The following is a 24,749-nucleotide window of genomic DNA, read 5'->3' on the forward strand; positions in this document are numbered from 1 at the left end:
ATGGCCTGGGTCATATAGGTACTAGGCTTACAGAAGGCACCTTAAGGGATAGTCAGCTAACTTTTATGAACAAAACCATGAAGTAACTTTGTACAAAATCCCGACAAGCCAAGGACAGAGGCACCAAGTAAGTCTAAGAGCCCTGAGAAGTGTTAACTGAGTAGTGAAACAGTGGGAGGCTGATCATGGAAGACCTGAAAACGACCGATTTTTTTACGTGTGCTGTTGATGTACATTGAAGAAATTTTTGGCAGGCTTTCAAATAAAAATAGCTCCGAGTGATCGCAGCAACCACACAGCTCCAAACTCCTCGCAGCCTGTGAATGGCTTTTCCCTTTACACTCTCACTGTCTAAGGTGACACTGAAGGAGTTTCCACAGAACTTTCCAAAATGAGAATAAAAAAAAAAATAAATTGAAAAAAAAGAAATAATCCCTTCAGGGCGGAGACACCTCACTTGCTTCACTGGGTTTTACCCAGTGCTCTGACCCGCCTCGCTGGACCCAAACAGGGGCCCACTGACCCTCACGCTTCCCCCACCGCTTGCTGCCTGACGGGAAGGGATACCGCCCCGCCTCAAGCATCGCCCAGCTTGGGGGGCTTCCTTTCCAGCCTCAGGGGGCGGAGGGGAGGAGGGCAGGCTGAGCGGAGGTGGGGGGGGTCGGGCCCTGAGCGCTGAGGGAACGGAGCTGCGACTAGCCCCGGCCCCGCCCGCCGGCCCGCGACGGCCGCAGCCCGCCACGCCCGCGCGGGGGGCGCGAGGGGCCCCACGTGACATGCACACACACCCCACACCCCCTCCCATCGAGGAGGTTCGCGCGGGGCGCAGCCGGCGACGAGGGGCGGTGCGTGTCACGTGGGCGGGGCGCCGGGGGGGGACCGTCACGTGATGCGGGCGGCCCGGAAAGATCCGAGGAGGAGCTCCGTGGCCGCCATTTTCCTGCGGAGCTCAGTGTGTGTCCCCTGTCCCCGGCCGAGAGGAAGGCGCGCAGGGGGAGGGGACGGCGGCTGGGGGAGGGGGGTGGGAGGAGGAGGGGTCCCTGCTCGGGTGACAGGTCCGTCCCTGAGGGCGGAGCGGGGGCCGCCTGCGGCACGGCGGGGTGAGGAGTCCGTGCAGCTCCATCCCCCGGCTAGTCCTCCCGTCCCGGCCCCTGAGGAGAGAGCGGAGCCGCTCACGGTTCCAGCGCTGCCAGCAACCCGCCATGTCCGGCCAAAGCCTCACCGACCGCATCACGGCGGCGCAGCACAGCGTGACCGGCTCGGCGGTCTCGAAGACCGTCTGCAAGGCCACGACCCACGAGGTCATGGGGCCCAAGAAGAAGCACCTGGACTGTGAGTACCGGGGAGGGATGGCGGCCGGAGGGCTTTCCCCGCGCGTCCTGCCGGGCTCCCCGCTCTCCCGGGGTCCTGTGGAGCGCAATACCCGCTGTGCTTTCCCACCGGCCTCGCGGGGACGCGAAGCCTCGTCGGGCGGAGCAGCTCTGTGTGTTTCAGCATAGGACGTTCTCTTGGGGGGGAGGTAGGATCGGGGACGTGGCGATGGAGAGCTTGGGAGAGGCTGTTCAGTGTATCTACTTCTCCAGAAGGGGCCTTATTAGCTCTTCCCAGTGCACAGGGCCCTGGAGAACGTGAGCTTCTGAAGGGCAGGGCTTGCCCCATACCCCTTCCTTGGAAACCGTGGAGGCCAAGCCGAGGTATTGGCTGTAATTTCCTTACTAATTGATCTCATTTGTGTTTTGCTAGGGCGGTACTCCCCCATTCTGTAGAGGAGGTTACTGGACTTTCAAGAAGGAACAGCTAATCAGTTATCTTAATTCTTTCCCGGATAGTCTACTGGGGGTGGGAGGGTGGAAATTGCTTCTCTGTCATTCTTGTAACTTCCATTTAGAAGAATGTGAAATGAGAGCTTGTGGAGCTAATCTATCTCAGTAAGGGTGTTCTTAGTCTTACCCGTTGTAGTCTGTCCCCTTCACTTGGCAAGATGGGCCTAAGAGGACTTCTTGAGACCTTCAGTACCTATGCTTAACATCATATACCGGGACTGGCTGTTTTTCAGCTTCTTTTAAAAATAGCTCCAAATTGGGAAGGCTTAAAAGGCTTTCTATCAACTCTGTTTCATCCAGGTGATTATGAAGAGAACGATGAGCATTGAAGTTCATATTATTATGTCTTCCACTAAGCTGTAAGGTCACAGGACTGAGGATGTTCTTGGTTCGAATAACTGATTATCTTTCATCTATTAATTCTAGGCCTTTTAAGAACTGTTCTGTCCTCTCCCTGCTCCCCTTTCGCTTCCCCCAATATGGAAGGAAAGATTTTGGAGAGAGATGTGTGGCTATGCCTTCTGTATGCATGCTTTCTCCTTTCTTTCCACCCACGTCTGTGAGGGGAAGGTTGGGTCTTCATGTGTCTTGAATTTGTGTCTTCTGAGTTGTTCTATATCCAGATGAGAAGACCAGATGATAGTACTAGGATTAATTGTACTGTAGTTAGTTATTCTTTCCACCAAAACATGTCTGGCTTAAACATTTCATAAATTCTTAATTCTGTGAGTACCAAAGAGGGATGTAAGCCATTTTTTTTAGGGTAGTTCCAGAACAACTGCATCAGTTTCTTTATTGTATTCCCTCTTCCATTTCTTTTGCCTGGAGACTAGTAACTGAGTGGCTTTGTTATTTGCAGTCGGCCCAGAGTGTCAGAAGGCTGAGGAGATTTTTGGGCTTTAAGTAACTTAGTTTCAGGTAAAGAAAACACCTTGTCATATGGCTTACGTATAAAGTCATGGTGTTACTGGATTCCACACAGCAGAAGGGAGGTTTTCTGGGAAAAAAAACCCAACGTTGTCAGCCTGTAATAATGCTAAAAGTAATTACAATTTCAGTAATAAGCCATGTAGCAGCTGAAGTATTTTGTGGTGTAAGCTTCATTAAGGAGACCATCAAAATGACCCGGCAACTGCTCTTCAGACTGGTGTGTGTATGCAGGGATGGTGTGCTGGGCATTGTTCCTAGGGGACGATGCTTAAACTTCCTGAGAAAGATTACTGGTATTTGCTGGATGAGAACCCTGTTTCTCTATTGCCCTGTCAACAGTCCCAGTTCCTGCCCCTCTCCCTGAATTCTTTTATTGGAGCAAAGCAACCGGAGGTTTTTTTATTAGTTTTACTACTAGCTCTTTTTTTAAGAGGTTAAAATAGATCATGGTTAGATAAGTTTTGTACACTTCCCCTAAGAAGTTTATTTGAAGTCTGAGTTCCTGGCATCAGGAAGTGCCACATAGTTTCATATTTTGAAATTTTTCTTTGTTCAATCCAATTATGGTTGTATGTTTAAAAATGAATGTTTCTTGCACAAACTGTGACTCAAGAGCTGCCTCTGAATGATTTGCAGATACCTTCCTTTTACAACAAACAGTTTAACTGTTGGATATGTTCTATGAACTGACATCTCCGTGTGAATGACAACTAGTATACCAATCTTCATGGGTGGCATGCTTATTAAATAGTTTTCTAATTAGTCTTTATTGTGATGACACTTAAAATTTACTTTGTTAAAGATTGTGTCCTGGATGAGTTCATAATCTGAGTTTTCTAATGTTCTACTGGAGTGAAGTCTTAATTTTGTACCATTTTTTTCTGTCACTGTGACACATATTCTTGTTAATTTGGTATTTGTGTTGCTTGTACAGACCTCAGAATCTGACTGTCCTGTTTTTCACAAATTTTATTAAGCCTGAGCCATTGTGAACTCATTTAAGTAGCTCAGCCTCACATTAACCTGTGCAGATTGGGGGAAACCTTACATAGGTACCCGTACCCATAATTATTCCTATCCTTATTTACCTGGCTCCTCACTGTCTGCGGAGTTCCACACCTGAAGTGCTCCCCATCCTAGGTTTGTATATTCCATCTCTTTCCCTTGGTCACCGTTACCTCAATAATCAAAAGAATGTAAAAAACCATTCTTAGCCCATAGTGATAAAAACATAATCTACTCCAAAGAATGTTTTCTCTCCCACTAGGAAGCTTTGTTGCTTGTTTGGTTTGAATTACAATTCTGGTTTACAAGTGGACATGGTATGTGGTCGGTAGCAACAACCATGCCTGTGCTGAGGATATTTCTCAGGCTTTTTCTTCTGATTTGGAGGCTCAGTCTTGTAGCTGGGGTAAGGATTGTTTTTTAATGCAGGTGCTGCCATTGTAATGCTGGTTTACTTGTTCTACAGTAATCAGACAGGTTTAATAGTCTTGGAAACCTCAAAGCATAGTTCATGAAATTTCTCTTGCAGAAAACCTAGTTTGGTGAGGACTTTGTCCTAGTTTTCACACCTCTCTGAGCAGTGAAAACTCAAAACTGGTCTGGGGGTTTAACTTCTACACTGAGATTTAGACAACCCTTTCTTTTGTGTTTAGCTTTGTGTTGCTATGTTTGGTGCTGTATGGTGATGCTAAGAACAAGTGCTTTAGATTGTTTAAATGTAAATGGTGCTGGAAAACTTGTTGCCAGGTTTCACTCTTTTCTGTGAGGGTGTGTGCGCTTGCATATATATGTGTGGTGGCTAATTACATTAGGGAAACCAGAAGATACATAGTTAATACCAAGTAGAAGGTTTCACTGGGTTAGTTCAGTGAAACTGCTGTAGCAGTGATACCTCAGTGGCATAAAAAATGCTTGTGTATGTTGTGGAGTGTGGTTAAAAAAGTTTTGATGTGACACGTCTTTAGAGTTGGTTTCTTGAATGGTGTAGTAACCCTGTCTGCTTGGAGCTAATGGAGTAGTGCTCTTTAAAGGAGAATGTGGATGGATGGCTTGGAAGGAAGTTGCAATGCTGTAATTATCCATTCTTAACAGGAAATCTCTCTATAGTTATGCCAGAGTTTAACTTCCGTAGCTTCTTATTGTGAAGAAAAATCTGTATTTTTAAGGAAGGCAGTAAACCAGAACCCTGCCCTGTGATGGGTGGTCATTTGTGAGCAGCTGAGTGAAAGTAAATTTAACTGAGCTTGTTGGGAATTTATTACCCAAGTTTCTAGTGTCAGCTGGTTTAGTTCTGTCTAGAGGCTACTACTAGTACAAGTAAGTCCAGCTATAGACTTGCTTAATGTCTGTGCTGGGAATGGCTTCCACTTCCAAATGGGACAGTACGCAAAGGGTGTCTTGCAGAAGTGAGGTACAAGGATCATTGCTTTGCCCTGTACCTCACAAGACACGTGTAGTAAAGCTGGGAAAAACAGCTTAAGTGCTCACTTGTCTCTACATACTGAAGCATAACTGGGTTATTTCAGTGGTGCAGCGAGTTAACTCGTGGATGCTACTGTGTTCTCCAGTAGAAGTAAATCATCCACGTTCCATTTATGGTGGTGTTGTACTTCACCAAATTCGTATTTACTTTCTGGTTTTGGCGGGGTTACCTGAAGCTTCTCCTGACTTTGCTTCCCATTTTGTACTTGACTTCAATTTCTGGAAGCAATCTATTGTTATTTTTGCTTAGAACTCTTCTGTGTAACTAATTATTTCAAATATACATAATTGCATTATTACAACTTTTTGAAGCATTCATTTTTCTCTCTGAGGTATTCCATGATCCCTTTATCATTTCTTCCTTAGACAACTTTTCCTAACTTTTTACAAGAACTCCTTTGGAGTATTTGTGTCGTAGTAGAGCACGAGAACTGCCATACTCCTCTAGACTGCCAGAGGGCCAATTTTCTACCACAGCTGCTCATTTGCGGAAAGAATAGCCATTTAGTTCTGCAGCTGTTGTTTTATTTTACTTAGCCTGAAGCAGTATTCTACTTCGGATGAAGTAAGAGGCAGGGACTAAGGAGGAGAAGCTGGAGGACACCTGCAATCAGCTCACTATGACTCTTCATACTGCCATTGTTTCTCATTAGCTGCGGTTATTCAGGTGTTCAGCCAACTTTGGGCTGGAGCTCTAGTTGTGATTTTTCTTCTAAAAGTGATGCTTGGAAGAGGCATTTTTTGCAGTTCAGCCTGTGACCTGATGATCTGAAATAGTTCCTAATCTGAAGATCAGCTTTTGATCTGTGAATGTGAAATTTTTAAGTTGTTCCTAGTGACCTGGCTCACAAAGTAACACTAGTTTGCATAATAATACGAAAGGGATGACTTATCCTACATGGAATTTAAAGCTTCTCTTTTTGTGCATTGTGAATGTTGCCTTGTGTAAAGTACGTGATCAGTGCACCACAGTAGCAAGTGATGCTGGTAGAATGCTGGCGAAGTTCACTTGTAAAATGTTACTGACTTATTGCTCTCCCTGGAAAATGCAACACGTTTTCTGAAGCAGATGCACCTTTTGCATTTGAAAGCTTAATTCTTTGAACAGCCTTCTTAAATTTAGGTTTCTGTATATCTAAAATCTTTTCACTCGTTCATTCTCAAACATCAGTTACTTCTCTAAAAATAACTCACTGGTCAGAATATGCACACTCATATTTTCTGTAAACTATGTAGGAGCTATTCCTCAAACATTTCAGAAGAAATCAGGTAAGCATTGTAAATGACTTGTTTATAAAATCTTGAAGTCCTGTATTGGAACAGTTATTAAACATTTCCAAATAGTGCATAATACAAGTTTAAAGCAATAATCTTGTCTGTGTTCTTCTGAGTGTTTTAGCAAACTCTTTGCTGCAGCAGTAAAAATTTTGTGTTGTGTCAAAGAACTGGGAAGGTGGGGGGAGAGGGTTGTGTTGCTCCGTTGTTCGATCAGTATGTGAGTTTAACCATTTCATTTCCCACTGGTTGAAGTCTTAATGCTAGAAGTAGTTGTAATTTGGGGTGGAATGTTATCTTCCCAAGGCTTAGATAGGAAGGAGATTTTATTGCTGATTATATCTGTATCAGATTCCAAGTATACAAGAAATAACTGACCAAAAAGCTGCAGCCAAGTGGAAGCTGATATAAAATTGTTGGGTTGAATATTTTTCTTGCTGTTCTAGTAGTTTTCTCCATTTTGAAATGTGATTGTCAGCAGGCAGGGTATAAACATTCATTAACTATGTATCCTTCTGAAAGCAAAGGAAGTAGCAATACTGTTGCACTTTGATGTAAAGCTAGAATGAAATACAGAGTTTGTAAACCTCAAAATGTTAGTAAATTCAGTGCTAGCTTGCAGTGCTCTCAAGTCTGCTAAGGGCAAATCCAAGTTATGAGCAATACATGACAAATCGGGTATTGAGATTTGAGAAATTAGGGAACTAAGCTGTATTTAACTGTGTGAAAATAACTTAATGAAGTTAAGCATTTCACAAAGACTTAAATACTTTGGATTTTCTGACTAAACATCTCTGCTGTTTTGCTAAAGGAGCTTTATTAAAGTAATGCTTATCTGGATCATTTGCAATATTAAACATAAGTAAATTAGATTTTTAAGTTTTAACTCCAAAGAGATGGTGTAAAATGACAAGATCTACACCAAAATTTAATTTGGGAGTGTAAATCCCTAGCATGGAGCATAAAAAAACCCCAAACCCCTTACTGGAGTAGAGTGATGGCAGAGAGGGAAATCCTAATGTTCTGTATTGCTTCCTCCCAAGCAAGCAGTCCTTCAGTCACAACATCCGTGCGGTTCTAGGGGCCGTGCGGTTCTAGGGGCAGTGCTGCTTTTGCTTATGTAGGAAGTGGTAAGTTTGCACTGTTCTAATGTATTTACTTCATGTATTTGCTTCATGTATTTACTCCAAATGTGATACTTGCGCTGGCATGTAGCTCAGGTATCCAAGTGTTACAACATCAATAAAGCATCTGTATTGCTGGTAACCTTTGTTGATTTTGAGTAGCTAATGCAATTTAAAGCACAAATTGTGAATCCTTAAAAATCCTTTATTTCCTAGTCAAGTATTTAATATATAAGACCTGATTTTTCCACATTAATAGCTTGTAAAAAGTGGGGGGTTATCCTGTTGAAAAATGGTGATAATGATATTTGCATTGTTCCTCAGTTTAGTTAAACTAAAAACACATGCCTCCCAGCTGTGCCCCACCTCAAGTCCACAACAAACAACCCACTGGTATTGTACTGCACAGCCAGTTCCTAGAGTTCCAGTAGTAGACTGGATTTCAATATGCAGAATGGAGAATGAACCAAATTCTAACCTAATCTCAGGTTACAGACAGTAGCAAACATGTTTTAAATATATTTATTTTTTAGATTTTTCAAGGCCTTAAATCTGCCAGGAACACCACTCAGAGCAGCTCTGATTTGTTGCCCTGTTAAATCAAAAGGTTAAGTGTCTCTGCTATCGAACAGTAGAAGCAGGTGTCTTCACTGTCCTTGGCATTCTTAAGGGCTGCTGTTGGTGATGTTTGGATTCTTCTGGGGTGGATGAGGAGCTGTAATGTGATATGACAATGTTTCTGTACCTGTCTCTTGCTTTTCAGATGTGTGCTTTTTGTTTGGGGTTTAGTGTTGTTGTGTAGCATTGTGTTCCTCTTTTCCCTCCTTCTCCCCATATGTTCAGAAATCAGATCAGGATTTTACCTACATTTGTTTGCAGTGGTGCTCGGTTTATTTGGCTGATATCTCCACTCTTACTGACAAATGGGTCGATACTTAGTTGGAAATCAGGTCACACTTTAATTTGATTTATCTCACCCCAATATTGTTGTAATGGTTATAGCCATCACTGCAACCTATTTCAGACTTTGTGAATGTGTTTGATCCACAACTCTGTGTATTCTTGACCTGACCTTATTTTTTTAATATGAAATGTTGAGTGGTTTAAGCTATTGTGATGGTTAAGCTCCATACTGAGAGTGATGTGGTGTAATTTGATTGGATTTCATTGTCTGTCCTTTTTCTATTTGCCAGAAACTGTTGGTGTTCATAATTCAGCAAAAATACTGTTATGAAGAGATTAAAAATAGCTTAAAATCAGTCTGTTAGGAATATTTACTTTATTATGGGTGGTAGCTACATGTAGCTGTAGTTCACAAAGCATTTCTTCATTTTTGAAGCTTCCTTGAGTGTAGCTTACTCGTGAAATGTCTTTACCCTTTTCTTCTGTCTTACAAGATATGCTTAAGTTTAATATTTATAGAAGTGATTATGCCAGCTTGTAAGTTTTAGGAGTGAAATTCAGGTGTTCCACTTGCAATTACTTTTTATTCCTCATAAGCTATGAGTAGTACAGTTAAAATCGTAGTTGGGGTTAAACAGGTGAAAAATACCTAGCCATGTGTTCCTTTTTCCTTTTGTTCCAACTCTCCTTTTGTTCCAACTTTCCTCTTGACAGACCAAGTTTGATTACTGTGTAGAAATGTGGTGGAATCCTTAGGCAGACTTCAATTTTGGATTCATTCTCAGGATGAAAGTCCATATCACTTTGGTTTCATTGACATAGACATGCTCTAATTACCTGGGTTTTATTCAAATTACTACAGTAGGATTTATTATCCTTTTAATACATTTTTCTGTAATATATTAATAACCTGTCTTAAATTCCATAAGAGCTATTTCTCCCGGGAGTACTTGCATTTTAGTCATGATTGTCACAGTACAGCCTTGCAGAATGAAATTTAAGTATCAAAAATATATGCAAAGCAGATTTTATTTGTGGGAGTGAAAGAAAAGTCAATAGATACCAAATATAAACACTTTTGCACACCTGGGCGACAGCTATTTATAATAAGGATATGGAATGCATAGTAAATTGCTGCATTGGCTTAGCTATTTGATGGAAAAACTTAAGAGGCACAACTCCTAGCACTAAAATGATTGAAACACAGGGACTAGCACAATATGTTGTGCTTTGGGGTAAAATGATGGTCTGAATACAAACTTTTATTTTTAAGTTCTTGATAGTTAACAGGAGGTTAGCTGAAACCTTCTTCCAGAGCTGTTCAGTTGGAATGCTTTACCACCACAGTAGCATCATTAAGCCTGTCACATGGTGTTAAGCCCTTGATGCTCAGAGCATGGGAACACCTCTTCTGTGAGGACAGGCTGAGAGAGTTGGGCTTGTTCAGCCTGGAGAAGAGAAGGCTCCAGGGAGACCTTAGAGCAGCTTCCAGTACCTGAAGGGGCTACGGAAAAGCTGGGAAGGGGATGTTTGCAAGGGCAGAGAGTGACAGGACAAGGGGAGATGGGTTTAAATTGAAGGCGGGGAGCAGATTTAGATTAGATATAAGGAAAAAAAATCTCCCCTGTGAGGGTGGTGAGGCCCTGGCACAGGGTGCCCAGAGAGGCTGGGACTGCCCCCAGATCCCTGACAGGGTTCAAGGCCAGGTTGGATGGGGCTTTGGGCACCCTGGACTGGTGGAGGGTGTCCCTGCCTGTAGCAAGGGGTTGGAACTAGATGGACTTTTAAAATCTCTTCCAAGCTGTTCCATGATAATCAAAATTAAAACATAAATTAAGTAAAACTTCATAGCAGATTACTTTGCAGTAAAAATATGGAATATGTGAAATTTGTTTCGGTGCCAGATTTGGCATGTAAGGGGATGGAAATCCAGCTACTCTTGTGTTAGTGCTCAAATACGGGGAACAGCACAGTTAGTTCAACCTCTGATGCTTGGATTTGCATTGTTAGGAATTTGAAGCTCTTGTGTTTCCAGGGGTCTCTCTCTTGTTTACACACAGTTATTTTATAAGGAGGCTTTCTTCAGATTTAATTATCTGTAAGTAAAATTCAGTGTATTAGAAGAGATATTTTTTTTAATGAGGAGGCTTTGTAGGCAGGAATGTGGTCAGGCTCAGGGTATGTTGTAGGGCTGACACAAGATGTTATAACACCTAGTTTTACTACAGCTCCTTATTCTTTTTAGCTCTCTTGAGTTTTTAACCAGTGAACAAATAAATCTTTCTTTGAAGCAAAAAACTATGTTTTTCATTTAGAGCTTTTTCATTTTGAAACAGTTTAGTTTTAAAGGTAGAATCTGGCTGAAGTAATCTTTCTTTTTCCTGGTGACCGAAAGGCAGATGTTATTTACTTCTGCTCTTGGCTTTAGTTTATCTTAGAGGTTGTTTGTGATAGGGACATGTCATTGTGCATGGTAAATAGAGAAATTCCTGCCTGAAAGCTGTGGGAGTTCTGCGTGCAACTTCTCTTACCAGTCCAGTTTAAAACTTGAGGGGCTTGAAGCTCTGTGCTTCCTCTAGAAGTGTGTGAAACTTAGTAACAGCATAGTCTCCAATGAAGCGCTCAGGAATGATTTCCAAAGCTGCAAGATGAAGGGAGGAGCTGATCTGACTTATGAAACTCAGACATAACAGCATTGTTCTAAGAGGGTGGGTTCCCCTCTGTAAGGTCCTTTGTTTTATCTACTGAAAATCAGTAAAGCTTAATGTATGGTGCTGGAAAAATACAACTTCATTTTCACTCTCCATGTTCATCGTTCCTGCTCCACCTTAACTTATTTTTAAGTAGCATTTTTAAAATTATACTCTGAGCAGCTTCAAGTGGGCTGTAAAGGATGGTTCTGATCCTTAAGCTGTTGTGCCCTTGTAAAAGGGTGCTATTCAAATGTACATTGAAGCTTTACTTGGGATAAGCCAGAATAAGTTTTGTTTGTTCAAGGAACTCCAAATATCTCATGGGAGATGTTAGTCTAAGTTGAAGAAGGAAGTAAAGGCTAAATTAGGCAGGCATTTCCAACGTTTCTATTAATAGTATGGAGGATTTTAGCTGTTCCTTTACTTGACTACCTCCCTTCATGGAAGAGCTGTGCACTTACAGACCGTGAGTGTCAGTTGAAAGAGTTTTGTGAAGATCCTTGTGACTTTTTAAAGTTACTTTTTACTTCCTTGAGCCCCAGTGTTTTATTTTATCCAGTTTACAAACAGTTGATCCTACATCAGCCAAAAAAAAAGTGTGAAAGTGGATGTTGGTGACAAATTTCCTTTAATGAATTTACCTATTTTAAGGCAAATTGTGAAATAGATGATATAGAATCAATGGATATTGCATTTAAAATGGCTGCAAGAAATAGTCTAGAACCAGGTGTCTTGAATATTACTTTCTTTTAAAAAATGGTAATTCAGCAAGTGACACTACTTTTAACCAAAATTACTAGGATTTAACATGTCACCAAATATGAAAGCATGGAAGAAGCTGCTTCATGGTTTTTGTTATGCTTCTTTCTCCTGTTCCTGCTGGGAAGAATCAAAATTAGTCCTGCTTAGGAGTAGACAGAAGTCATAGAGAGGTAGATGGCTGATATGTAGATAGCCTTCTGTGGGAAGAAAACACACGTGAGATTTAGGGGAAAGAACAAGGAATAGAAGGAAGGCAGCACAATTTTGTGTCTAGAATTCATTGCAGGCTTTCAGCATAGAGGAAGAAAAATCTCGGATGTGTTCTGTAAAACTGCCATTTAAACTGTTTCATACAACGTCAGGGAGTACAAAACTCAGCCTGTTTGATCTCTGAGATGCTAGCCTGAGTAACTGTGTAAACCTGTGCTGTCTTCTGTGATTTTTCTGCCAGTCACTTTGTAGGTGAAGGTTGGGTTTTGATTTTCATTGAATGGTAAATACATGAAGCTTGAGGATTTACTCCTTTGCACATTCAAAATAATTTGTCGGGATTTTTATTTTCTTTAAGAAAAGCCGTTGTCTGATATAATAGACAAATAATTTAAATTGCTTTCCTTGTTGGTCTGTTAACTGAGATTTGGTAGGGAAAGCTTTGCAGCAAGCTTTGGGCAAGTGTTTTTATTGTCTCTGCGTTGTCAGCAGAGAGAGAACACTTATAGTAAAAGTCTTGAGGGTTACTTGTTTGGGGTTGACCAGCTTCCTTTATAGAAACTATGGGAGGGGGGAAAATTGATTCCACAGCAGAACTCCCTCGTGAAATGTGTATTTTGTTTTGTGCTGTCAGTTACTAGCAGCATGATTTTCTTGTCTTTGCTTTATTTTCCCCACTTTTCCCATTTTTCCACTTTTGTTGGGCTACTTCTTATGTCATGGTTTAAAAGCTCTTAAATTAGAGCTAGTTTTCACAAAGGCCTGTTAAGGTCTATTTAGTCAGCTGAACCAGCAAGCAGTCATCTGACAGGGCACTGTGAAGGCATGCTGTGGGTATTTCCTGAGAGATCAACAGAGGAGTAAGATACACAGCTTTTCCACACAAAATAAGCAACATTGTGTGTCTGGATTGTGGCAAGATGTATGTAAGGTTTCTTCTTAGTGAGATCAGGCTGACACCTACTTTCTGAGAGTTTTTCTCTAACAGGTGGGCATCATGCTATTTATAAGGAAAGGCATGTAGCACTATCATGTAATAACTATAATGTATATTTTAAAATTAGTACTAAATATATTGGACTTGCTTCTGTTTCTTATGTGGCAGAGAATGCTCCGCTTTCAACAAGTTTGGGTACTGAGCTTTTGATGCTTTCTGTATTAAAATGAACCCAAATTATTTAAAGTAATTTTTGTGTCTTTATGGTATTGATACAACAATAATGACATTTAATGATATGCTTAAAAAGTTTCCCAGATTTTTTCCAGTATAAGGTTTAAACTTAATTTTGCTACTCTCTAAGTATAGGCAGAGCAACTAAATGCAGAATGTTGGTTTTTAGCCACTGTACTGCAGGGGCCCAAGGGTCTGTAACAGGTGGTGTTGTCCTGTCAAGAGATGCTAATGGTGCAGCTTACTTTGTACAACAAACTGGCATGAACTCCTGAGGAAAGAAGGCGTATTTCCACAAAATTATATATCTCAGTGGGGTTGTTTTTGCCAGTCCAGACAGCACTTTACTGTAGGTGAAACTGTAGAGGATAATATTTGCTGGGAAATGTCCTATTTAACTATTTTCTACAGTTACATTGAGTTTATTGTCCTATAATGTCCAGTTTGAGTACACCAGGACACTTGGTGTGCTGCAGGCATTATGCAATTTGGCAGGTTGCACAGTAGATGTGTTTTGGTGTGAGGACTTTCCAAAAACTGGAGAACTCTTTTGATGTGGAGACAGTTTTGCCATGTGATGGTGGCTGCACATCATCATCATCATCAGTTTCAGCACTGATGGAGACAGGCACATACTGATGCATAACTCATTTAATTCAACTACGTGTTTCCTGACAGCTCCCAAAGGCATTCAGGGAAAATGTGCTATTTTAGCTCTAGTTTAGATTCTGTATTTTTAAAATGGGAGAGAATAACAAATATCCCAAACAAATTTGTGAGAGTAAGACTTTTGAGCCAGGGAAATGAGACAAGTATTGAAGTAGGAAAACCTCAGATCAGATAGTACTGATTAATGCTTATCTTTGGCTTTGTCTATTATACTCTCTAATTAAAGCTGTAGCACTACTATTTAAAGGAAAAAACATTCATTACATGTGTGTGATTACTTGTAAAATAGTAAGTATAAGAAAAATTTTCTGGTGTGAAAATCTGTTTGGTGAGATGTGGCAGGTCAGGCTGGTTCTAGTGCTTGATAGTGATTTCAGTTTTCCTGTGTCAGAGTGATGGTGCACCACTACAAAATTATTTGATGATGCATCTTTTAGAATAAAGTGATAAGGAAAATAAATGTCTGAGAAACACCTAAACTGCACTTGTGTGAATACTTTGTGTCTTTAGAATCTCTATATATAGAGAGATACAGAAACTCTGCTAGAGGTGTCTACTGACAAAATGTGCTGTGCATCAAGTCAGGTGTGTTTTCTCTGTTCCTCTGTAACGCAGGATTAAATGTTGGAAGGTGGCATAGGTACTTTGCCTTTGGGTATAATTTTTAACAGGTTTGATCCAAATCCCACATGGAGCAGGTGAGCTCTGGGACTGGAAGCTTTGAAGTCAGGCCACTTAGCTTTGAGAGCAGGAGTTCTTTGCAGGATTAAGAAGGCTTAGATACTGACGTGAACCCTAGTTATATTAAAGTCCTACCTTCTTACACAAATAAATGTTGTTTTTGCTGCAAAACAACAGTAGAGGATGGAGGGTTCTTTTTGTTCTGCAGTGGCTGCTGTTGACAAAATAGTTTCTCAGTAGGCTGGGCTACTGTTGTGTTCCTGCACTGCTGCTAGCAAACTGCCTGGTAGAAGGGTATTTGTTAGTAGTTTGCTGGAGTCGAGGTATTCTAGAGCAATCTGCAACAATTGGTTGCATACTATTGGTGGTACAGCAGATAGTACATGTTTCACAAGTCTTTTCAGCACATGTTCATTAGCACAACTGCCTTTTATTGTGTGGTGGTGTAATAGCTATATAGTATTTACGGAGTTGTTCTGGAGCAAAAGGAAAGTGCATACTCTAATGCACAGGCTGTAAATTTCAGTCTGTAAAGATGGATGGCTGAAGAACGATGTCTTTGACACTGTTCTTGTTGGAGAGAAAGAACGAACAGCCTGGTAACATATTTGATGTGTATGTGGTCATGAAGAGGCTTGGGGGTTCCTGTTTCTGGCATCATATACTGAACTCTCTCAGCTATCTATGTGCCTCCTTTATGTACTTTAAGGTGAAATCATAGGATAAACTTGCATTTATTCAGATTGCTTGAAATTGCTTCGTGTTTGCAGTAGATCAACCTAGTATTAAAGCTATATGATTTTCAAGATAATTAGTCTTCATTAAAATAGAAATGTTCCACCTAATATAATTTCTTGTGCTTCCATCCAGTCGGTATGACTATCCACACTATAAATATTATATTGGATACTTATTAAATTACTATATTAAGTATTATAATATTATGCTCTAATATACTAAACATAAATATTTATTGTAATATTGAATCAGATGGCTGCCATTAAAAATTAAAGCCTTCCTGGCCACCTGTTCTAATGCATTCTCAAACAGTGCTGCTCATACAGAGACCCCCTTAAGGTATGTAGCTACTTTCTAGCTCATCAGAACATAACAGAGTGGATGCATCCTCAAGTGTTTGCAGTTATGTCCTCTGAAAATACTGACTTAATGCTGAACAAATAACTGTTCCTAATTTTATTCATGAGTGCATTGAAACTAGCATATGATCAGTGAAAAAAATATTTCTCTCTGGTTTAAATAGGCGAATGGGTTAAATACTTGGTTTAAATGTACTGCTTATGCAAGAATTGTCATGCTGGTTGGCAGATACAGACATTTTCATCTTGTAATCAAGAATCACCTTTAGAGTATGATTCATAGGCTCATTATTAAGCATGTTTGTAAAGATAGGATCAAGGTTCTAAGTTTGCAGATACTTTTCAGTGGGAATAATGTGTTAGTGTGTGTGTGGGAGCTAATACTTATTTTGGACTAGATTTCATGATAAAATGCTTTTAAAGCATACTGCAGGAATTAAATGTGGAGCAAAAGTGTTCAGCAGTTTTAGCATGTCTTGCGTGTTTCTGGATGAGTAGTTGATTTGCTCTCTTGTTTAGAGTAGGAGCTTAAGGACTTAAGAGTAATCCAGTATTGATAAAACTTGGAACTTTGCAAAGGTAATGCTTTAACAGAAGCACTTGGATATCTACAAAGCTGTTGTAAGAGGTGTTACTTAAATTAGAGGGGGAGAAAAATCTTACCTCTCTAATGTTATACATCTATCTCTTCTTTATATGCAGTACAGGCAATTAGAAGTTCACAAGCTTTTTTAAAACTGCAAACTATGTATGTGTGGTGTGTGGGAATAAAAGCTTGACAACAGTGTGTGGCAGACTATTTTGCCTTTGTGTCCCCCTAGTTTAAATTTATAAAACGTATATACATGTTTCAGTTATCCAAGTGTTGCATGTGTGAGATGATAGTTTTTGAGAGGCTTTTCAGACTGCAACCGTGGTATGTAGGAGAGCAATGTTAGCACTTCAGAGCACGAAAGGATTCGAAGTCAGGCTTTCACATCCTCAGCCAAGGAAGTTCTAGTGAGCTGTGGATTATTTGGTGTAGGCTGAGCTGACAGAAACCTCCACTGGTATGAACATTAGTTTGGAATTGCTGTTCACATTTTGTGCCCAGTATAGCTGTGGAGTCCTTTTCTTTGGATGACTTAGCTTGTATTCATTGAGCATGACTTCACCGTATGTAAACAACATCACTATATATGTGTGCTTAAAAACTGTCTCTGCTTGATGCATTTGTAATAAAGAAGTGTATTTATGTACTGACAAAGAGCTTGTAACTCTTCAAAATGTCATACTAAAAAAGATGTGATGGGAAAAAAAAAAATACCAGCACAAATCCTAAGTAGAGATGTAGCTTATTGTGTCAGAACAGTTATTTAGCAGAAAGAGATGGGATCACTAATGGCTATTCATCTAAGGAATTTTTGCCTGCGTGCTGCATCCACTCAAGAGATCCATAACCTTTTTAATTTCATAATAAACTTTAAAACATGCCTTTCTAAATAGGGAGAAAATGTGTGTGTGTGGGGGGGGGGGGGGGGGGGGACACGACGCAATTGTGACCAGATATTTAGTACAGTTATTATTTACAAGAGGAAAGGAATGCTCTATTTCTCCTTTTTCTCCACCCTTCCACCCCCTCCTCTTCCCTCTCCCTAAAAAAGCTAAGAAGTATTTACTTAATATGTTTACTTAGTAGAATTCAAGCTGGTGGGACCCAGTAAACATCATCTGAAATGAAATTTCTGATTCTTTTTTAATCTCTTATGGTTTTGGTGCCTGTCTCTGAGAAAACGTGGACGGTGAAGAACCACTGACAAAAAAGAATTGTAGGGAGATGATAGGACTTGGAAAATTAATCTTTAGAAAGACAACTTATACCATTTAGATACTTTTGCATTGATTAATATTTTAAGATTTTTAACAGTTTGCTCCTGTTACAACAGATACTGATAGGTGCCGGTAACGAGCGTGGGTTTTGGCATTTTCTGCATGACTCTCAAACTGAGTGGCGCATCGGAGAGCTGCTTCAATACAGGCTGCTTACATCACTTTGCCATCAAATTGGAGGATATTTAAAATGAGTATGTCCATATCTGATTCTGGTAATGCTCTTTATTAATAATGACTGTGTTGGAATTCACCATGTGTTAGCGGAATAGTATTGTGCTGGGAATGTTTGCAGCTGCTCTTCAAACCAAGATCAGAAGACAGATTTATGCTGATAAATTGGAGTAGTACTTCATGAATGCTTGCAAGTGCAAAGTTCTAAATGGGCAAGGAATGTGTCAAAGTTGAATATAAAAAGATCATCTGAAAGTACAAGAGACTTTGGCTCATTTTGTTTTCATCATCAACCACCAATGTGAGGCTGCATTAAAGATGGACATCCAACTATGTCTGTACAGAAATGTATTAGGAGACAAAGATGTTTCCATTATATTTGGTGCTGGGGAGCTTCAGTATCCAGCTAGGGGTCCTATATTGAAAAAAAAAAGTGAAACTGTAGAGAATCTGTAGGAGATCATCTGAATTAAGATGATTGGAAAGTTAGTAAACACTGAAAGAAAAACATTTATTAAGAAAATAGATAATGGAGAATATTGTTTTTCTGTTGTATTGATGGTTTTTATGTGGGGGGCAGATATTCTGTCTGCACTGGGAAGGACAAGAGACACTTCCTTTTCTAACCTGTACCAGAACGTCAGGCTTTTTGGATATAAGATAGGTCTAAGGGAACTTGGAATTAATGAACATGTGGAGTCACCGATGAAGGCCAAAGCAGGCACTTTTGGAGAACAGTGGATAACTGTACTTGGGTAGTTGAGTAATACAATTGATCATTGTTAAAGAAAGTGGGAGGACTTGGCCGCTTCTGTTGTTCCTGTTGTTCTTACTTTTGCATGTTATCTCCTTTTCTGTAGTGACTTTTGTCACTCTTGATCTTCTGTGAGCCATTTTTAATCTCATAGAACAGTTGAAAAACTATGTGGGGCTTTTTCCCCCCTATGTGTCATCCCACCCACCACCACTTAAGTTAGTGTATGTTGATTTCTTTTGTCTTTTCTGTGAAAATGGCATGGTTTGGAGAGAAGTCTGCCAGTGCTGGCATGACATAAGCCATCAAGTGTGTGGCTATTAGCAGGTAGAGAACAGGAATGGGACCCCATTGTTTTGGGGCAGTGAGCTGTCATGAAAACACATTCTGTATGATTATGTCTAAGATAAAATGGGAATTACATGTTAACTGAGGTCCAAACCTCTTTTATTTCTGTGATTTAGCAATTGAAGTGAGATTGGGTGAATCTAAATTAGGAAGGGATCTGAATATAAGTAGCTGGTGTTTGAAACAATATGAAAGGTAGCTTGAGGGAGTTGGAAGGCAAGTGGAATTTAAGGCTCTCTCTTGCTGCATTGATGGTTCACTTAGTCTAACTGTTTGTGTAACTATCCTCACCTCTTGTGATGAATGTGTTGGTCTGAAAAAATTAATTTACACAATGTGTTAAACTTGCATCAAGATCTAGGCAAATTAAGCAATGGCTTGTATTCAACATGAATAGAAATGTTGGGGGATTGAAGGAATGAGTTGGCTTATAGTAGCCACATAAATCTTATCCATTAGCCCCAAATCTGTTCAGTTCTGAGCTTGATAGCCTTCTCTGAGGCTGAAAGGAGGGGAAGAGTCCTAAAACTGAACAGAACTAGTTGTTGCTGCTACTGGTTGCACAATTGGATGTCTCTGGGAGCTTGTTTCTCAGGGAGGTCCAGACTTCAACAACCTTTTAGTTAAGACTCTTCAGTAGCTTAGTGGAGTTGAGCAAACCTAGTTGGTCTAAATGGATCAGTTTCAGATGCGGCATTAGAGTATATGAGATGAATTATTTCATAACTCTGTTATCCTAAGTATGTATGACTTATTTATTCCTCTATGACAATCTGGCAATTTAGATTATTTTATTAAATTGAGTTTAACAGAATACCAGCAACTTCTCTTGTCTGAAAGTGTAATGTGGTGATGTTTGCAGGATGAATGGAAGAGCTTAAAACTGTCACTTATTTTCCAAGGAGAAACGTATCTGATTAGGTGAGCAGATTAGAGGAAGGACTGTGGTGTTAGTATACTATTTCTAAACCGCTCTGGCTGGCTTATTGTTGTCTTTTGAGTTGTGCTTCCCTTATTTTTAACTTCTTGTACTGTTACATTTATTGATGCTCCGTTTGCTGAGTCTTTGGTAGACAATCCTAATATGACTTGGAGATGTTGTCTTTGAAGCAGTCCTCCTGCTAAACCAGTTGTTACTGTATCTTTCACAAAGTATCTTAATTGCTTTTTGCAGTTCTCAGACGTAAGTAGTAAAGGTTAGTCAAAGAGTTGCCGTAAATCTTGACAGTTAGAGATACCTGAGGCAGTGATGCTGAGTTCACAGGGTTACTGATAGAGTTTTAAAGTAGATTCTAAGAATTGCAATTAGGAATTGCTGTTTTAGGTAGGAGAGAGAACATGATAGTCTTATTTGGGTTGGATAAAAAAGACAAGATGCAACTTGATGAGATGAAAATATAAATTGTTGGCTGTAGAACAAGTTATTCTACATTATATTAAACCTGCATTCTGCCTTTTTAAAATCCTGTTTAATATTAAATCGCATTCCTTTTTAAACATGGAAAGCTCTGAACATAGTGGGTCTTCTCAGATTTCTTTAACTCTTACACTGACTCAGGAAATAATTTATGGATCTAGCTTATAGAAAAATGTTATATGCAGAGGAAGACTTTCCAAATGGGCAATTGTGAAAACATTTAAGTATCACTTAGTTTTCAAATGCACACAGGCTATATAATATTCTTCTGTCAGATTAAATGTCATTTACTGGCTCAGACTGAAATTTAACATCACTCTCTTTGTTTTAGCTTGATCCCTTAAGTGTACCGTTTGGGGTTTCTTTGTTTTGGTGTAGGCTTCAATTGCAGTTACCAAATGTATCTCTTTGAAGAAGATATAAATTTTATAGAATTGTCAATTTTGCCTGCACTAATTCAAGTTCAAAATTACTTTGATTATTGTGTTCTTAGATTGTTTAGTTCTCTAATGAAAACTACTTAAATATGTCCAGGACATTTCTAATCCTGTTTTCCATATCCAAATAAGAACATCACCTGTGGAAGAGGTGGGAAGTTATTTAGGAATTTACTGTATGTATACATAAAGTTACCTGGGTTTAAAATGTCATCTGGAATGTGTAAAGTCAGATTTGAATGTGTCAGGGTTCACTGTCATCAGGACTGTTCATCTGTAGAAATAATATTAATAACAGATATTTCTTATTTTAGTATTTCTGATTTTTTAGGTGTTTTTAAGTGTCCAAAAGCCTTTCATGGCATGGCTAAATTGTCCAGTGTTTAGCATGTACTCTTTTTCAATATTTAAACGTTCCATAGATTTTTTTTTTAAGGCGTTTTGCTAGAGATCATAAACTTTACTGATAAAACTGGTATGTATTTGCGAAGTAATTTCGAGTTTGGGCTTTTTAATATTTCTTTGAAATTGGAAATTGGATTAAATTAGAATAAGAAATATATTAAGTGCTTGTTACCTTCATAATGAGCTTGTCAGGATGAGTGGAAAAAAATAATGACCATAATCCAAAATGCCTGTTGTCATCAGCCATTTGAAAAAGTTGTTGTTGTCTTGATACTTTATATTTGAATGTTTGAAAACAAGGGGCATCTTAACTTGCCTTCGATTCAAGGTAGGACGATGATCTGTTATGCAAATGTGAAGATAGCGATGCAAGAAGAGAAAATATCCAATACAGACATTATCTAATTCTACTCTTTCATGTTAAACTTCACACACTAAGCCACCTATACTGAAATGAAATTTTTAGTTTAGCAAAGGCCAGAATAAAAACTGATCATGGAGAACTCTGCAGCTGCTCCAGTGAGTGCTGAAATTCGGTTTCTGTTTCATTCAGAATTTGTGGTCAGATGTTCCGTTAACTTAGCAGGAGGGTCTGGTTGGGTTTTTTTTCCTCACTAAGACCCATTTTTCCTACTGCATGACATTTGTCCATGTCCTACTGGAAGGGAAAGATGTTGCAGGCAGACATGCATGCCTTGCCAGAAGCTGACACAGGACAATTTTTAAAATCTACTTGGGTGCATAGTTGATGTTAGCCGTTTTGGGGTGTGGGGGATAATTAATCCCAAGACCATAGAATTTCTTTAGGAATAATAAAGAAAACTTTGCACCACCACTAGTGCTTGTTTGATCCATATTCCTAACACAAAATTAAAAGTGGGATTTTTTTTTTTCTCTAGTGGCAAACTTGTTATTGGCGTAAACCCCATCATTTCAGATCATTAACCAATTTGGTGCAGATTTGCTGACTTGATCTTTGAAAGTTTTCCCCAAATTCTTAAAGACAATTGACAGCATTAGCTGCTGATTATGTGTCATTGGTGTGTCATTATATGGGGCGAATAGAATCACAGAATCATTAAGGTTGGAAAAGACCTCCAAGATCATCTAGTCCAACCATCCACCAAGAGTCCCCCTCTCATCTATATTACTTAATAAAGAAGAAGCATAACAAAAACCAAGAAAAAACTTCCATGCTTGTGTATTTGGTAGCATGTAAAATTCAAGTGGTGGAAAAAAAAGGTGTCACTTGCTGAATTACCATTTTTTAAAAGCAAGGGAAAGTTCAATATATCTGGATCTAGATTATTACTTGCAGCACTGTAGTGTCTGCTGATGTTCTCAGCCTTCCCTTGGCAATGCCTTACCTGTTGAACTGTGTAACATATTTTCAGGGACATGGTTTAGTGGTGGCTTTGGCAGGTTAGGTTGATGGTTCAATTTGATCTGAAATGTCCCTTCCAACCAAGACAATTCTATGATTCTTTTTAATATTTAGAATTTGCATTTCTGTTAAGATTGCTGACCAAATGAGGGAATAATTAGCACTTGTTGCTGTGTTCCAGTGATGCTTGTCTTGAGCAAGAAGTGTTCACAAAAGAAAACGAAAAGTAGTGTAATTGTGGAGTAAAAAGATACAAATTGAAATCTAGAGAGCTAGAGGAGGGAATTGAACTTGAGTCATAGCAAAGCAGTCACCTACATGTGTGGGGGGTTTTTGGTGGTTGTGTTTTGGTTTTCCACTGATAATGATTAGGCACAAGTGGGGTGTCAGTCACTAGCGTGTTTTTCTTCAATTTGAAAGCGAATCCATATAGTAAATGGATTGTATTCTATTGAACTCCTCTATGTGGATGTAATTTCATAAGAATCTTTACTCATCTCATTCAAGAAATGTTTTATATTTTACATTTAATAAAGAAATGGCTTTGCTATGTGTTTTGGCTTCAGTTACAAAGTTACTAATTAGGTAAACTTGATCTGCTGCATAGTTGGCTTATACTTTGGATCCATCAATATGTATCTAAAGTCTAATAACGATTGTTGGCTTTTGTCCTGTTAGGAAAAGATGAAGTGTTGAAGCATGTGAGAGCTTCCTGACAGCTTCACAGAGTTGGTGGGGTAACTTCTCTTTCCCTCCTGGGATGCTGAACTTTTGGTCTGTTTTATTTTAGAGTATTTGGATTCTGACTGTTCCGGAAGAGAAGGGTGTTAAGGCTTTTTCGTGACAGTTTTAAATTGCATGTAGTTATATATGTATCCTTTTTATAATAGTATTTTTCTTGGCAATGCATTGAATTTATCTGGAATAAAGCAGCATATGCTGTCTGGAAAGTGTTTAGTCAATTTGGACTGACTTTTAAGCTTTGACAATGCCTTGTGGTAGGACAGGGATTTATAATGTGCCTATCTGCCCAAAGGTAATGGTACCAAGAAATGAGATATTTGCTTAATTTTATAGGGTATTGCTTTAGTAATATTAAAAAAAAAGAATTAAAAGAACTGGTCATCTATAGGAATTGTTATTGGGCATGGCTGTGTAAATGTGTGCTTGTGGAAGATCTCAGAATAAAGTGGAGACTCCTGTGTACACCTGGAGCTAAATACATGCATATTCTGAATAAATAAGCTCAGACTGTTAACGTGTGGTTTACTTGACTAATCATCTATATTGTCTTTTGTTGACTTGATGTTGGCTTGGGAGAAATCACATATTTGCTTAATGTGGTGAAGGAATACGTGCCTGTCTTTGATCCTACCTTGTACTTCTAGTGTGTGTTGGTTTCTGATGTGCAAATATGCGTTAAGGTAAATTTCGCCCCTTTTGTTGTTCACATCTTCGCTTCCATATTGAATGTTGCGCTACATTGCAGGGCTGCGTTTGTGACACCTATATCTGTGACTGTGGGTGGATGTCAAACACAGGCTGGGCTCTTGTAAGAAGCTGGTTTGGAGGTCGCCGAGTTTTTGTAACAGTAGCAACTCTAGCAGGGATCAAAAGAAAACATGCTACCCAAGCAAACTGCCTACATCAGGTAGTTTCAGCAGGAAAACTGGATCCTGTAAACATTCACGTGTGTGAATGAAGAACAAAGTGCTCTTATTATGAGGACTTTTTGTGTGTGTCCTGTTTTAGACTAAATGTAGCCAATCTGGACAAACTATATATTCCTATATTTTGACTTCATTGTTTTCATCACCATCAGCTCCTTCAGTGTGACTGTTATTTGGATATGCAGTTGCATAGATCACTCATTCTGCTGTAGGTTCCCAACCTATGAAGGCAGTATGGAGCCTAGAATAATTTCTATTTACGAGTAATTTCCATATAATACTGTTTTGCAGCAGTTTGTCCTGGGCAAGCTCATGTCTTTAGTTAGTTTAGCAAACATGAATTCAGATTCAGTGAGATGTAGAAAATGGGCAGGTGACTTACTGCGCAAGGCAGTTCAATGTTTTCAAGGCTTTTAAGTTTATGTGAGGGGTTGACTTCATCTGCATTTTATCTGTATGTGATGGA

General features: G+C 39.5%; 1 protein-coding gene across 1 annotated transcript in view; it reads left to right on the forward strand.

The window, feature by feature from the left end:
• Nucleotides 1–1,202: 1,202 nt before the first annotated feature.
• Nucleotides 1,203–24,749, forward strand: part of PICALM (phosphatidylinositol binding clathrin assembly protein) — a gene marked incomplete at its 5' end in the record, with an annotated part of 69,736 nt that continues 46,189 nt past the window's right edge. The window contains one exon of the mRNA XM_084272768.1: nucleotides 1,203–1,332. Coding sequence (XP_084128894.1) covers nucleotides 1,203–1,332 — 130 coding nt within the window. The remainder of the gene's footprint in view (nucleotides 1,333–24,749) is intronic.

This window comes from Gallinula chloropus (genome assembly GCF_964237585.1).
Source record: "Gallinula chloropus genome assembly, chromosome: 1".
Classification (NCBI taxonomy): Eukaryota; Metazoa; Chordata; class Aves; order Gruiformes; family Rallidae; genus Gallinula; species Gallinula chloropus.